At 36.2% G+C, this 14,777-nt stretch overlaps 1 protein-coding gene across 6 annotated transcripts in view; it reads right to left on the reverse strand.

The window, feature by feature from the left end:
* The window catches only part of ARHGEF12 (Rho guanine nucleotide exchange factor 12), a 165,652-nt gene extending 152,119 nt beyond the window's left edge, over window positions 1–13,533 (reverse strand). For 5 of the 6 annotated variants that reach the window (XM_019718206.2, XM_019718207.2, XM_019718209.2 and 2 more), the window contains exon 1: window positions 13,364–13,524. In XM_019718206.2, coding sequence (XP_019573765.2) covers window positions 13,364–13,395 — 32 coding nt within the window. In that variant the 5' untranslated portion in view covers window positions 13,396–13,524. Of the gene's footprint in view, window positions 1–13,363 lie in introns of all 6 variants that reach the window. The other variant, XM_074335326.1, reaches the window with a different exon arrangement.
* Window positions 13,534–14,777: the final 1,244 nt, after the last annotated feature.

Here is a 14,777-nt window from a genome sequence, read left to right on the forward strand (position 1 = left end):
TGTGCAATAACCTCATTTTAAAATATGGAAATACAAACATGGACAAATATTTCTGTAATAACCAGATTATTTATGGAATGCGAATTGGTTATTGACTTCCTCATTATTTCCAATCTGACTTTTTAAATTCGTCAACTCTCAAAGATAACAGAACATTCTCCTGACTAGTCATATCAATAATAGTAAACTTTTCAAATTGAATAAGCAAAGGTTTCCTTATTGCTAATAGTGTGAGGAAGCAATGCCAGCTAAAATGAGATATAGTAAATATTTACACAAAATTAACAGAACTTTACCCCACAAGGAGACTGCAAGCATGGGAAAAAGTAGCTTTCCAGAACTCAGCATAGCGGATGTCTGTAGAGCTCCCTAAGGGCTATAAAGACTCTGTATCCGTAAAAATGCTTCAAAGGGCATTTCCTCGTTGCCTGCAGCCTCTTTGCACATCTTAAACCTAGTAAAATTCTCAAATTATAATTCTCTAGTCTTTTTCTACCTAGAAACAGTAGTTATTCAATAAAAGATTTAGTCTGTGGGCTTCTTTTTTAAACCAACTATCTGCCTGCATCTGTTGTAGATACTCTGGGGTTACCAAGAAAATGCAAGAAAACAATTTATAGTTAAAAGGATTAGGTTAAAAAATAACACACTTAAATATCTCTTAAGCAAATTTTCTTTCCAGTGCTATGGCATAAAGAGTGGCTAGACTAAAATAATTCACACCACAGAATTTCAGTAACAGAAAAGAATCATTTACAAAGAAGAAATGAAGATTAAGGGCAACAATGTTTTATGGAGCAGAAGATGAATCTAGAACTAGAATAAAAGGCTTAATTACTTATTTTCTTAAGTGGTAGAAAACATACACTAAATGATAAAGAAGGGAAGATCACTACTATAACAAGAAATCTTTAAAAAGAAAATGCTATGCCCATTGCCACTTAACCAAACAGACTCTTGCTAAGAAAAAAATTAAATCCAATTTGCTTAAATCACTTATATTTCACGAAGACCTGGTCATTTACTATTGAAATCATTCATTTGTTGCCTTTCCTTCCTCTTACATACTCAATATAACAATTTCTGAGTCACTTTCTTACTGCTTTGTGTTGCCTAAAGCACCAAAAAACAAAAATCAAAAACCACAAAACCTGTATTAGATGGGCCTTAAACTTGTAAGAAATTTAGAATAGTTATAACAGAAAATGACATAGATATGTACATATCTAAAGCAATGAATAAGAAACCAAATCACAATGTAACCATTCTTTTGGAGGAAATGAAGCAAAATCCCTTGTCAGAAATCTGGAAAAGGGAATAGGTAAATAAATGATGAATAGAAAGAAAAAATATATATAGGTATGAAATTAAAATGTGAAGACAACACTTTAATAGTGTTGTTGAAGACAAAATCCACTTTCTGAGTTTCATTCAAATGATTCAAAAGATCAACTGACTAATCCAGATGAGCCAATTTCAGTACAAGCCCAAAACCAGGAGGCCAAAAGAAAATGGGCGCTGGGGTCATAATTCCAACTCTTCTGTTTAGAAACTATGTGATCTTGAGCAAGTTAGTGAATGTTTTAAAGCTTGATTTTTCTGTTTTAAAATAGGGTCAACAATATTTAACTTACACAGCTGAGATTTAAAAAGATAACGCACAGTAAGTACTTAGGACAGTGCCCAGCACTGTAGTATGCACTCGGTAAATATAAAGTCCTTTATCTCATTCTAAATTTCTTCATCTTATGAAGTTTCATCTATTTTAAAATGATAATTTTCAGCTACATTCATCTTGCCACCTTTCTGAAATACACAATATTAGAGCAACAAGTTATCATGATTTAAGCACTATCCTGCTAATCAAACTACTGTAGTTTCCAGAATCCTCCTCTGATCAAAGCATCACTGTATTCATCACTGGATGCACAAATTGGTTTAAGGGACTGCTACCTTCAAAAAGGTAGCTAATGAGTACAGAGGTTCCCCTTCAAGTAGTGACTAACGCAATGCCTAATCAACAAAATGCGATTTCTTCTATTCAAAAGCAACAAACATCTAAAGTTTCTTAAATTTCAACTTACATCACATCCTTTCCATTTCAGTTTAGGTAACTCACCAAAATATAATGAAAAGAAAAAAGAACACAAAAAAGAATAGTACTCGTATGTGATAGGAAGTAACATTCATTTCTTTTAATTTGAAAAAGAAGATAAATTTAATCATTAATTATGATTTCATACCACTCTTTACCCAAAATACACATGACTTCTCACCTTAATCTTCAGCCCTAATCAATGAATATCACTCTTACAGGAAAATTTCTTAATTCTTAAATATAAATCAGCAGATAGCAAGAGCTCAAAATAACTTTGCCAACACAACAACCTACACAGAACAGACATTTAATATTTACTGAATAAGTGAATTAAAAAATGAACTAATGTTGTAAGACAGAACTGGACAAATTCTGAGTGATTGAAGGCAGATTTAAAAGTTGATTGCTAATCCTGAAAATCTTACCAATTCTGCAACTAGAGATGCTATTGTTTCACAGTCTGAATTGAAATAACTGCCTCTCTTAAGTGTATGCGTCACTTCCAAATGTATATTAATTCTAAAAACAGCTTATAATTGAGATATAAAGGCTAAGGAATATTATCACAAGGAAAAAAACAGTCACAGCAGCAGCAAGTACATATGAATTCAAAATCATTTCACATGCATAGATCAAAGCTTTTGGAAAACCAATTTCTGAGGTTTAAACAATAACAGCTACTATAATTTACTGACCTCTTATGTGCTACGTATTTAAACACATTCTCATTTAATGTTCACAACAACTGTGCAAAGTAAGTATTATTATTCCCATTTTTACAGATGCGAAAACTAAACTGTTGTTCAGAAAGGTAAATCTGCCTATGGACTCTCAGGTAGTAAGGAACTGAGCAAGTCTGACACAACAAAACCCAGACTCTTTTCTTTACATCATCCTCATTCAGTTCCTTTCCACTACTCCTCCCTTACAAAGGCTAAAAAATAAAAATATATAAAATTAAGAGCTGAAATAACCTTTCCTTTAAAAGCTGTTTTTAAAAATCTCTGACAAAGAGAATAGTCTCAAAATGAATTTTTCCAGGAGAGTGAAAATATAATTACTAATGTTTATCCATATAATATTTTACTTAATTCCTATTTTTGGAAACAGAATTGTACCTTGTATCCCATTAAGCAGTAAGTGCATGGTGGAAGCTTCTTTTGTTTTTTTAACTATTCACATCCAGGAAACACACCCAATTTACCTTTAAATACTGTCTTGAGAATTCTGATCATGTAGAGCTTCTGGGTAAATAGAGTAACTAGAAACCACAAACCTTTCTCCAAATTGTGCAATTAACAAATGCAACTAAACAAAATACAAGCATATTATTCTGACAAACTATTATTTCTGAAAAAGAACATTTTTTTCAATCGTGATACAACAGAAAAATAACATGAACAACGGCAAGTCACAAAGTTACACTCCATGGAAAAATAATTATTTACATTTTAAACAGCCTAAATTGTTCCAAGCAACTAAAGCCTAAATCAATTGAATGCCAAGAAAAACTCAAATTAAGTAAAAATTTTATTTACAAAGCCAATTACAGCCATTTTTTCTACTGCAGTTCAATGGATTCTGAAATGAGTCCATTTCAATGGATTCTGAATGAGGTTAACAACACAACTTAAGAAAATTAAAACTATGCGGATATCTAGAAAGACTATTTTAGTGCCTCTATACACAGTGAAAGAAGCCAGTTAAGAAAACAAAATTAGATTGTAGCATGCTATCAAATTATTGTCATGTTATATACAATAATTTATTTATTCACCAGCCTGTATAAATCCCCTTTGATCACCTCATTGTCTCCTACCAATCTACAATCTCTGAAGAAGGGATTATTCTGTTTAATTTGCTTCCCACTGTTGATTACGTAACACCTTCCTCCCCAAAGAATGTTCTGTGAAACTGATGTTCCTACATCCATAATGAAATGCATATTACTCCCTATAACCATCGAAATGGAAAATAAACTTACTGTATTATACTGTATGCTAATAAAATCTGTGAAGTCTGGTGTCAAAATGGAGGCTTTAATGAACTAACCTGAGCATCTGAAAAGTGGTTTCAATTATTTCTAATCTAAAATTAGACAGACTCATTTTCTTACTTTTATATCATCCTAGGGATCTCCTCAAAGATTTGATAGAGCCTCTCTATGCACAGCAAATAGCATAGGTGAATACAGGATTTTCACAAATGATTCTGATGTTCTTCTCCAGTCAATAACATCACTGACTGGGAACTCCCAGAAGACTTAGAGCCATTAAGGGCTGGGATTCCTTTCAAATGGCATCATTTCAAGAGGCTCAGTGAGAAATGAAACCTCCTGCAAATCAAATGTTGCAATACTATTTTTTTCCAGAGGCTCATTACCTGCTTCTACACACACACTCACACACACACACACACACACACACACACTCACACACACACTCACACACACACTCTCACACACACGAGAAAAGGAGATGCTGGAAAAATAAATGACATTCTGCTGTAAGCCTCCTCTGAAAAGACTCAAAATGAAACAAGTTTCTGGCTGGCTGTCAAATTCTAGGTACACTCCATGAACATCCTCTCCTACTTGACACCTATCAGTCCATAGTGCCATTACCTCAAAGTGTTAGACAGTAAGACTTTACTAAAAGAAGTCGTACTTTCACACCTTACCTTTCAGAGACAGTGAAATATTTATGGGTAAAATTATGATATCCAGAAACTGCTTCAAGATAATTCAGTGGAGAAGTACAGCAAGGAAACAGATAAACCAATATTGTCCATGAAATGATAATTACTAAAGCTTATGATGGGAACATAGGGGTTCATCATACATATTCTCTGTACTTTTATATATGCTTGAAATATTCCATTAAAAAAAAAAACCTCACAGATTTAAAACAACCCATTTAGCAAGCATTTATTGAGCACTTCCCGTGGTAGGCTATATTATTACTCCTAATTATTCACTCCCTTTATTTCCTTAAGAGGATTTTACAGCCTAACCCATTATCATGTGACTTTCAATACCACTTATGGGAGGACTATACGTCCCCGGACCACTGACAATGAGCTTGACTATATACAACCTACTTTGGCCAACGACATGTGTGAGCTGATGTAACATATACCATGACTGAGTAGAAGCTTTAAGAGTCATCGCATATTTGCATTAGTTTTCCTGCGCTTTCCCTCTGCCTCAATAATGGCATATCCTAAACAGGGGCTGCTGGTTCAGCCAGGATTCCAAAAATGCTGCAGCCAATCCACAGCTGAAATAAACCAGTTTTGTGAGCCACTGAAATTTGAAGGTAGCATAATCTAGCAAAAGCTGATATATACCTACCATGGGATAGGTACAGAGAATATTAAAATAGGCTGGTCTATTTATAAGAATGTTTTAGAAGGTACAATTTTTTTTTTAACTATGGTTACCTCTGAGTAGACAGTTTGAGGACCAGTGGATGTGTAGGGATAGGGATAAGATCAGAAAGAGACCTTATTTATACCATTATATATTATTTGAATTTTCTTGTGTATTATTCTTAACCTGAACATCATCATCTAGGTTGCTGGGTAATTTTGGTTACTCTTTTTCTTATGGTTTTAGTATTAAAAAATAAAAATATAATAAAGCAAATAATAATTACTTAAAAGTGATTAAGAATTATCCTGCTTCCCTTGAGGAACTCAAAAATTAGTTGACAATTTAGCTTTAAAAAAGCCTCTTCCCCAAAAACATTCATTGTTAATTTTTTAAAGGGACATAAAAAAGAGTATGACATATGCAATTCTATGAGTTTATTCATCTTCAGGTTTCAGCAAAGCAAATATAGGGTTTTGTACATGGGTGGTACAGCTATTGATCTCAAAGAAAATTCTCTCAATTACATTATTTTAGTATGCCTGTTAAACTGGTGAAGAAGCTTGCTCTAGATGTTAAGTTTTGTGAATAAGGCTCAGTTTAACTAGTACTACTACAGACAAGGTATCTACTCTACTAAGTCAGCCTACGTAGGGTAAAATTATAAAGAAACATTAGAAGAAAAAAGGAAAAAATTCTAACCATGACTCTTGCAGTGATTAAACACTTGAATGACTATAGAAGTCAAGCACCGTAGAGTTAAGACTTTACTACACGAACATATTTTACTTAAATTTGAGCAATATTTTAACATAGCAGTATCTTGCAAATATGATTAGAAACATATCTGTACTTTTCAGACTAGCATCTCAAAGCACTTTATAAACATTAACGCTCGTATCACCTGAGAAATATATATTATACAACATTATAGTCATCTATCTTTCTACAAAATATTCAAACACCTCTTCAGCAGTACTTGCTCTGAAATCTTGCCCAAACAGCCAATAAAACAGGAAATAAGCTGACAATGCATGTGCCACCAACAATCTCTAGACAGATCAGACCTTCACCCACAAGAACCACTTCCTGAGAAAACCACAGAAACTGTATGGGGCAAACCACAACATATCAGCTTGTGTCTGGAACACAGGCAGATATCTAAAATCTATGGAAGCATATGTCTAAGAACCTTCACAAGATTTCCTATATGTTTTTAAGTGTATTTTGGGGACTTGTTACTCTTCTGAGCAAGATTAGCCACCTTCTGCATTACATGATCAATTTCACACAGAATTTCTCCGCCAATGAAGTCTCCAGTTTTTCAACAATAGAATAATCTACACTTTCTGAATCCACAGAACTACAAAATCCTCTTTGATGTCTTGTGTGTGAGCATAAAATCAGCATTTTAATATAAAATTTAACCAAAACTGAAGTCTCAGAGAAATACCTTTAAATGACAATAGGCTTTACAACATCAAAAGAAAAAGCAGTGTGACAAGTAGGTAATTGTAAGCATTAACTAAACCAGATTTTCTTATATATTTCCAGTTTCTTCATGAATTAGTACTCACAATCCCAAGACAGGAAATCTAATTTTTCACTGGCCATTAGATTTGCATATCTCTCAAACTGGGAAGTCACCCAGACCTGTCATGTGACTATGATCTTAAAAGCCAAAATATAGCATTTAAATCAGTAAAAGATTTTGTTTTGGTATTAATCTAAACTGTCAGATGCACTGGTGAATGTTAATTCAACAAGGTAAACTTAGTGTATTTCTCCTTTTATTAAGTCAGTAACATATGCTTATGCAATTTCGACAAGGCCTCTTAACTTCAGCATCATCATGTATGTAGTACCTCTACAGAAGCAAACAGCTGAAAATTATTTTAGGCACTTAGCTTCATGGGCTTTTCTTAGAAGCCATGTTAGAAGCTAACATAAGTTAGAAGCTGTTTTACATATTCCTTTCATCTACAGCTATCTTGGTACTCTAGATATTCTAAGTTGAAAAAAAGTAAAATGCCCTAAATTTGGCATGTCCCCCAAAATTCTAAACTTTAAAGAAGCAATCACTAGCAAAATACAAAACTACGAAGACATCTAATTAAATAATTTTAAATTAAGTTAGTATCAATTAAATAGATCTAAAATTCACGATTCCTATAATATTATATATTTTATAATTTAAATACGGACTTCTTCCTTCTGTATTTGTCTATTAGTAACAATCTTGTACATTCAGTAGCAAGAAAGTAAAATATTATTTCAATTTTAACAGTAGTGCACTTTACTGGAAAAATACTGCTAAGCATTGCAAGTCTATTTCTTTCCACTAATATGTCGGAATAACAAAAAAATAAGGTAAAACAAACGGAATAACAAAAAAATAAGGTAAAACAAACAAAACGGGGGAAAATGTCATATAACTTAAGGTAACACTGAAAAACCACGGCCAAAAAGAAAAAAAAGTAACAACCTCCAGATGTATCTCACCACACTGCAACAGATACTTACTCTAAAGCTAAAATTACATCTCTTCATTTACTTGTTAAAATCAGAGATGTTTCATCTTTCTTTGATTGATTTTCAACCAAGGATGGCCTCTGACACTTATTATTTCTGTTTGCTACGCTTTTGTCACATAATTGATAATACTTGTTACATTAGGGGCACTCATATTTGAAAGAATTACTTTGTAAAAGAAGACTTTTATAACATAACTGCTTAATTAGTCAATTTGGTAATTATGCTGTTTGTATAAATTTGATTGTGACATCTCCCACATCCTTTCTAAAAACTAAGATAAAAGGAAATTAAAATGATCTTGAGAATCCTTTTACTTGTAATTTTGGGCTATGCTTGGAGAAAACTGAAGACCCTGTGAATTACAATAAAACTAAACTTGGAATTTGTTGTTCTAGAATATGGATAAAGATAAAATACAGAGAATCAACATTTTGTACTAGAAGAGCATCTACAGGAAAAAAACATTTTGTATTAGGAGAGCAACCCAGGAAAAGCTAATAAAATATTAAAATGAAAAGAATGATTTTTTAGACAATGAATCAACAGAAAATGTACAACTTGGTTAATGAAAGAATAAGGGTTGGGGGAGGGGAAGGGTGGTGGACCATTTAGAGTCATAGACAGAAAATGGGGGGAGAGCATTATTTAGCCTTGTACAGCAAATATATCAAAGAAACAAGACAATTTAATATTTTGAGCTAAAGCTCAGGAAAACTTCCTGACTACAAGATCTACCACATTTTTGTTCAGTTTCCTGAGAAAATGATGAGTCTCTATCTACTCTAGAGATGCTTAAAATTAGAATGGATAAGGTACTAGAAAGCATCCTGTAAGAGCAAATATCCCACTCTGACCTGCTCAGATTGGAAAGTTACTTAAGGAAAGTAGGACAGAAAAAAACAATATAGAGAGAAAGACAACAATTTAAAGTGAAAAACTAGGAAACCTGAGAGCCAGAAAATCTAGGTTAAAATCTTGGGTCTGTTCTTTCCAGTTTTATAAACTTGACTTAAACTCTATGAGTTGCCTAAAGTGTAAATGATGATCTGCCCGATGCTGAGTCGAAAACACTGTAAATGCTAAAGAATTACACTACCATAGGATATCACCAGTATATACATGAGGGTATTTTACTTAAAAGGAGACAAAATATTTATAATTTTGAGGATTTTAAAATTTCAGTTTAAATGTCACCATTTTGAAGACTTAATTATCAAAAGGGAAATGAAACTTTAAAACATCATCAAAGCCAAGTTTTAACACCTGAGGCCACATTAAGTTAAACTCCCAGCTCCCTAAAATGTGGCATGGTCAATTTCTAGGAGATAAGAAATTATACAAGAAACGTTTCTAGTAACTTTGTCAGACAACCATAATGTAAAAGAGTGCCTCCAATTACCTCCTGAAAAACCATTAAAATATCCTGCTGTTTCTGTGAGGTATGTATCAGCTTGATAGGCAAGTCATACCCTTTTCTAAATGGCTTTTAGAAGAGGCAACCACATGTGTTTATGCAAGATTTTCCAACTGTTTTCCTTCAAATTACAAAGCTCCACAGAAAAATATGTATAATCCACCATTTATGGGTTCCATCAATGTGTGCCACAAATTTCATTTTTTAAACTGAAAATTCAAACTTAGTTTTAAAAAAATCCTACATGTGAATTCAATGTTCTATACTACATTTTAACAATTGGAAACCACCAAAGTTTTAAGCGGTATTGCCAGGTTAACATATTTTTACATTGATTCAAATAAAGCTTCTCTTTCATCCCATTGAATAAATATGAACGTCTTATAAATGTGCCACTTATCAAGAAGACCACACCTCTGTATTTTTCGACAAATTTACTTCAGACTATGCATTTTTCTTATGTAAAACTGAATAAATGAATGTACTTTTGCATACCTGTATGAATCAGGATTTCATACTGATCTAGAAGACAACTGTGATACTGATTTCCGATTTCAATTTTGTATTTATCAAATGACTGACTTTACAAGTAAATATTACAAATAATTTCACCTTGTAGATGATTTAAGCAAACTTGAAAATAGCACACATACAGGAGTTTTTCATTTTGTTTTTTAATCAAAAGCATTGTATGGCAATGTTGGCAGAAAAAGTATCATGAATGAAAATGCTAACTACTGGCTATACGCATAATAAGTCACACATTTCCACATTCACTTTTAAAGTTTACTTAAACAAGCTTAAAGCTGTGCTAAGAAAATACCAATACATCAAAAACCTTTGTTTATGTATAAATCAAAACAAGAAAATCTGTTAAGTTCTAGAAAAAAGTCCATTTCTTTCAAGGAAGACCCTTGCAACAAAATGCTACCTACACTGTCCCTGAAAATTCGTTGTTCTAGAATCTAGCCTGAAATCATTTACTGAGTCCAGTCATTCTCTTCTACTTCTCAGAAGTAATTCCAATTGCCATAGATTCCCCTAAGTTCTCAGGGACAAAAAAGACATCTTGGAAGATTGGAAACAATTAAGATATATTTTAGGACTGAATGTGGTGATCAATGCAAACTGAAAAGCATCAATCAGATATTTCTACCCATTTTTAAATGCTGATTCTAAAAGTTGAAAACTATACTCTCCAGGTCACAGAAGTTACAAAGCAAGAGACTGGAAGTTATTCATAAGTTGCTTAGATTTTTTTTTTTTAAGCTGTTCAGACGTACTACATAAAAACAATAGCTACTATGAACATAGTTTGGGTTTTAAATTGATGGCTATGTCTTTTAAAAAGGGGGTGGGAGGTTTGGGGAGTAGAAGATGAAGAGGAAGAAAAGAGAGTAAATGTGTTAATTTAACTGCAAAATAATAACAGGATGTAACAGAGTTCTGAGTATCCAAAGTGACCAATCAGAGCCTAAACATAGCTGAATTCCATCCCAGTCCCAGAAGTCCCTAACACAAAAATGAAACTTTCTTATCTTGTTCAGCCATGTGTCCGGCCACAAGCCACAAACTGCAAAACAACAACGCCCAAAACGATCCAGTTTGATTTCAGCTAAGGAGAGACAGACTCTGTAGTCAGAAGCACCACAATGAAAGAACTAATTAATACAGCTAGCCTGGTGGATATGCACACTCTACAAAACAAAGCCAGACCACATACAGTACTTCAAACTTGAAAGGATCTTTAAAAAGCTACACTGACACTGTAAATTTGCCAACAGCTCTAGAATCAGCAAGATATACCTACAGTACATTGGAGTTAGTGAGAAAAGAGGACGAGGTAGGCAGAGCTGAGAAGCTAGGAACTACTCAAGTTTGTTAAGGCACGCTGACACAGCAGTAATACTAAAACAGTATTTCACCCCAACATACTTGTATACTTAAATCAGGGACAACTCTCCTGTTTAAAAAAAGGTAACGGCCACATAAGAACAATTCTTATTTTTAAAAAAAAATAAAAACTGTTAGTAAATTTCTAAGAAACAGGTATCCATAATGTCTCAGCAGTGCCTGTTAAAGGTTGTTTTTTCTTTTAAAAAATATATAAAATCAGGCAGCACCTGAACCAATTCTAGGATATTAATACCCAAACCAATTTGCAGATTCATCTTAGATTCCTAATCTTTTAATCCTTGGAACCAAGCACAGTGCCTGGCAAAGAACAGGCATTCATTAAGTGCATGCTTATTGTATGTTTATATCTCACCCAAGTTATAAAGAGGACACAAATCCCAAGATTTTATTTCCAAGATAATGGAAAGAGGAAGAAAATCTTTGAGATGCAATGAGGAAGAAAGGTCATTACTTGGGGGCTTGTAGGTGATTTTCGTGCACAATGAGTTGGTGCACGAAACCAAACAAACCTAAGTTCTGTTTCTACAAAATTGAACACCCCTATTACCAAAATGAAAACTACCAACATTACATCAGTTCCTAATAAGACATATTGTTTACAGGCTCAACAGAGTGGAAGAGAACTGAATGAACACGGATAACAATTACCCACACACCCGTGAAAGTGATTTCTCAGAAGCAAAACACCCTGAAAGGAAAAGGAATGAAGACAACTAGAAAAAAATCAAGATAAGCATTGTTACTACTCATGTTAAGCGTAAAAAAAGTTGAAAATTATTTCACTGAAAACCAACACATATTTTTTAAAATATTCAAATAAATATAAATAGTTTAAATATTTAATGGTATCTTTTAAGTAAACATTCACATTAGGTGACACTGGAGAGCATCAACAGGAAGAGGAAGTTCTGTTTCTGGAGTTGCTGTTATGGTATGATAATGGAATTTGACCCTTTTAAAGTCAACAAATGAGTCTTACAATTAGGTGAAACTTATTAGAAAATTCAATTATTTTCTGCAGAAGCACTATTGTTGCACTTTTCATCAAAACGCTTTCTTTGCCCCCCAATTCAGTTATTTGATTTTTTTTAAATGATAATAGTTTAAAGGATGACTAAAAAGCAAAAACAAACAAAAAAACAAGCAGAAATCTGGGACAAGGACACAATGTCATAACTAAATTGAGAAAAAAATGTAGTAAAAGAATTAATATGTTTTTATCACTTAATCTAAAAATTCAGAAGAATAATTTTTAAGAACAAGAGAATTCCTCTTAAATCACAAAGAGCCTAGCTCAATTCACTAACCACCACTAGGCAAAATAGGTAAGTACTACAAAGGACTTACAGAATTCAACAAATCCACCTGCCATGCTTGTACTATTATATGTATGATTCGCTTCGGGTTTGCATCCCTTAAATATGTTTCTGCACGATGAAATACTGAAAATGCAATAATTAAAATCAAGTCCCATGATTTCTCCCCCTTTTTTTAAGCTTCTTCATATTGCGCCTGGCAAGAGCCCGTGATTTACTGGTAACTTCAACATTCTGGAAAATTATTAAATAATAAACACTATGCACGTCAATACTTAAAAGAGATCAAGTTCATATATCATCATACAGCAGCCTCAGAGTGAAGTTCACAAACAGAAATCCCTAGAGAACTACAGGAGTAAAGCTAAACTGATGATGCACCAATACCCAGCCAAAGTCGGGCACCGACCTTCACCCAAAATGACCTACCTCTGGTTCCAAGACAAGTAGAGTCCTAACCCATACTACAGACAGAAAACCACATCACGGTTTTACCTACCTCTTTTCTGAGAACCTGAAGTGAAGTTTCTCTCCAGAAAAACACTACATTTTCAAATTCAATAAAGCAAGTAAATTGGCAGCAATCCCAAACTAATTGTAAAGCTCCTAAACAACGCTCTCTCTCTCTCCTTTGCCTGTCAACTGCACTTAGTCAAAGGCAATCACTGACTCTTGCTAGGTTGGGCCAAATCCAAGGGGAGCTTCATACAAACCTGTCGGTGATAGTTGACTGTGTGCCACTCATTGGGGCCCTTGGCGAGAAATCTTCTTTTATCCAACTTGCATTTTACAGTAATACCTACACCCCACCCCCACTGCTGTGGTATCAGGCCCGACTCCGTAAGGGACAAAAAAGTCCAACTCAAAACTCCATTCAGTCATCTAGCACGTCCGACTGGAAAAGGTCAAGAAAGGGGGATGTGGCTTGGAGCAAAACAAGTTATCTCCCAAAACAAACCTAGAAAGCCTGCCAGAAGGCAAGTTTCTAGAGCTAGAGACCAATCCTAGAGAAAACACAGGGAGAAAACTTCGTCACGGAGGGAAGTCGGCGAGCCGTAGGGAAGGTGGCCCGGGAATCCCTCCAGGGGTAAGGCGGGATCAGCTCGGGACTGGCTGTCGGATCCTCCTACGAAGTGTCCGGGGCCTGCAAGTCCCCGCCGCCGCAGAGCCGGGCCCTCTCGTCTATCTGGGGCCGCCGGCCGCCTGTGGCCGCAGCCTCTGCCGCGTCTCGGGCCGTTCCGCGCCAGGCACTCGCGGCTCCATGTCCCCGGGCCCGGAGACCCCTCTCGTCTTCCTCGCCGCCCCCACCAGGTTCTGGGAGCTAGGCCGAGCAGGAGTGCGGAGGATTGAGAGTCCCGCAGCCAGAAGTGACAGGAACCTGGCCTCTCAATGCCGCGGGCTGTTCCCCATCCCTCGGAGGCCCGGACTCTTCCGCTGTCTGCAGAGGCGGCGGTTCTTCCCCGTCGAGCCGGTAGGGGGCGATTCCCGCGAGAGACGGGAGGTTCCCGTCCAGTCCGGCCTGGAAGCACCAGCCGCGGGCGGTGCCGGCAGCGGTGACTCGCGGAGCCGGTCCAGCTCACCAGATCCCAGGGCGCTCCCGGGAGCCCGCGCGTTGGGCGGTGGAGGCCTCCGGCAGCGGTGGGGGCGGGGGGAAAGGGTGGGTAATCGAAGAGGCGGTTGCCGGCGCGTGCAAAGGTTCCGGTTCCGGTTCTGTCTTCTCACCCGCGTCCAGTAAGAGCGAGTTCATCCCCTCCCCCGCCTACTTTTTTTGGCCTCCTCCGCTCTGACTTTGGGGATCCGCCTCGCCTCGCCCGGGATCCCTCCGCCGCTCCGGGCCTCCGCGTCTTGGTTGCACTGCGGCTCCCGCTGGCGCGGACGCCTCCGCCGGAGTCTTGTTTGGGGGAGCGAAAAAGTTCTCGGGGTGCGGAGGGAGGTGGGAATCGTCCGGCCCACGAGCCCCTCCCACCAGCCCACCGTCGACCCCAGGCCCCTGGTAATGCTGGAGACCTGTACTTTGGAGTCTAGCTTTATTTTAACCGGAGATCGTCAAAGAGCACTCTCCCAAGTACTGAGAATTGCAGGATGAGAGGCTCTTTGGAAATTACCCGCCCTCTTGTCCTAAAAACT

Source organism: Rhinolophus sinicus, linkage group LG06 (assembly GCF_036562045.2).
Source record: "Rhinolophus sinicus isolate RSC01 linkage group LG06, ASM3656204v1, whole genome shotgun sequence".
NCBI classification, from domain to species: Eukaryota; Metazoa; Chordata; class Mammalia; order Chiroptera; family Rhinolophidae; genus Rhinolophus; species Rhinolophus sinicus.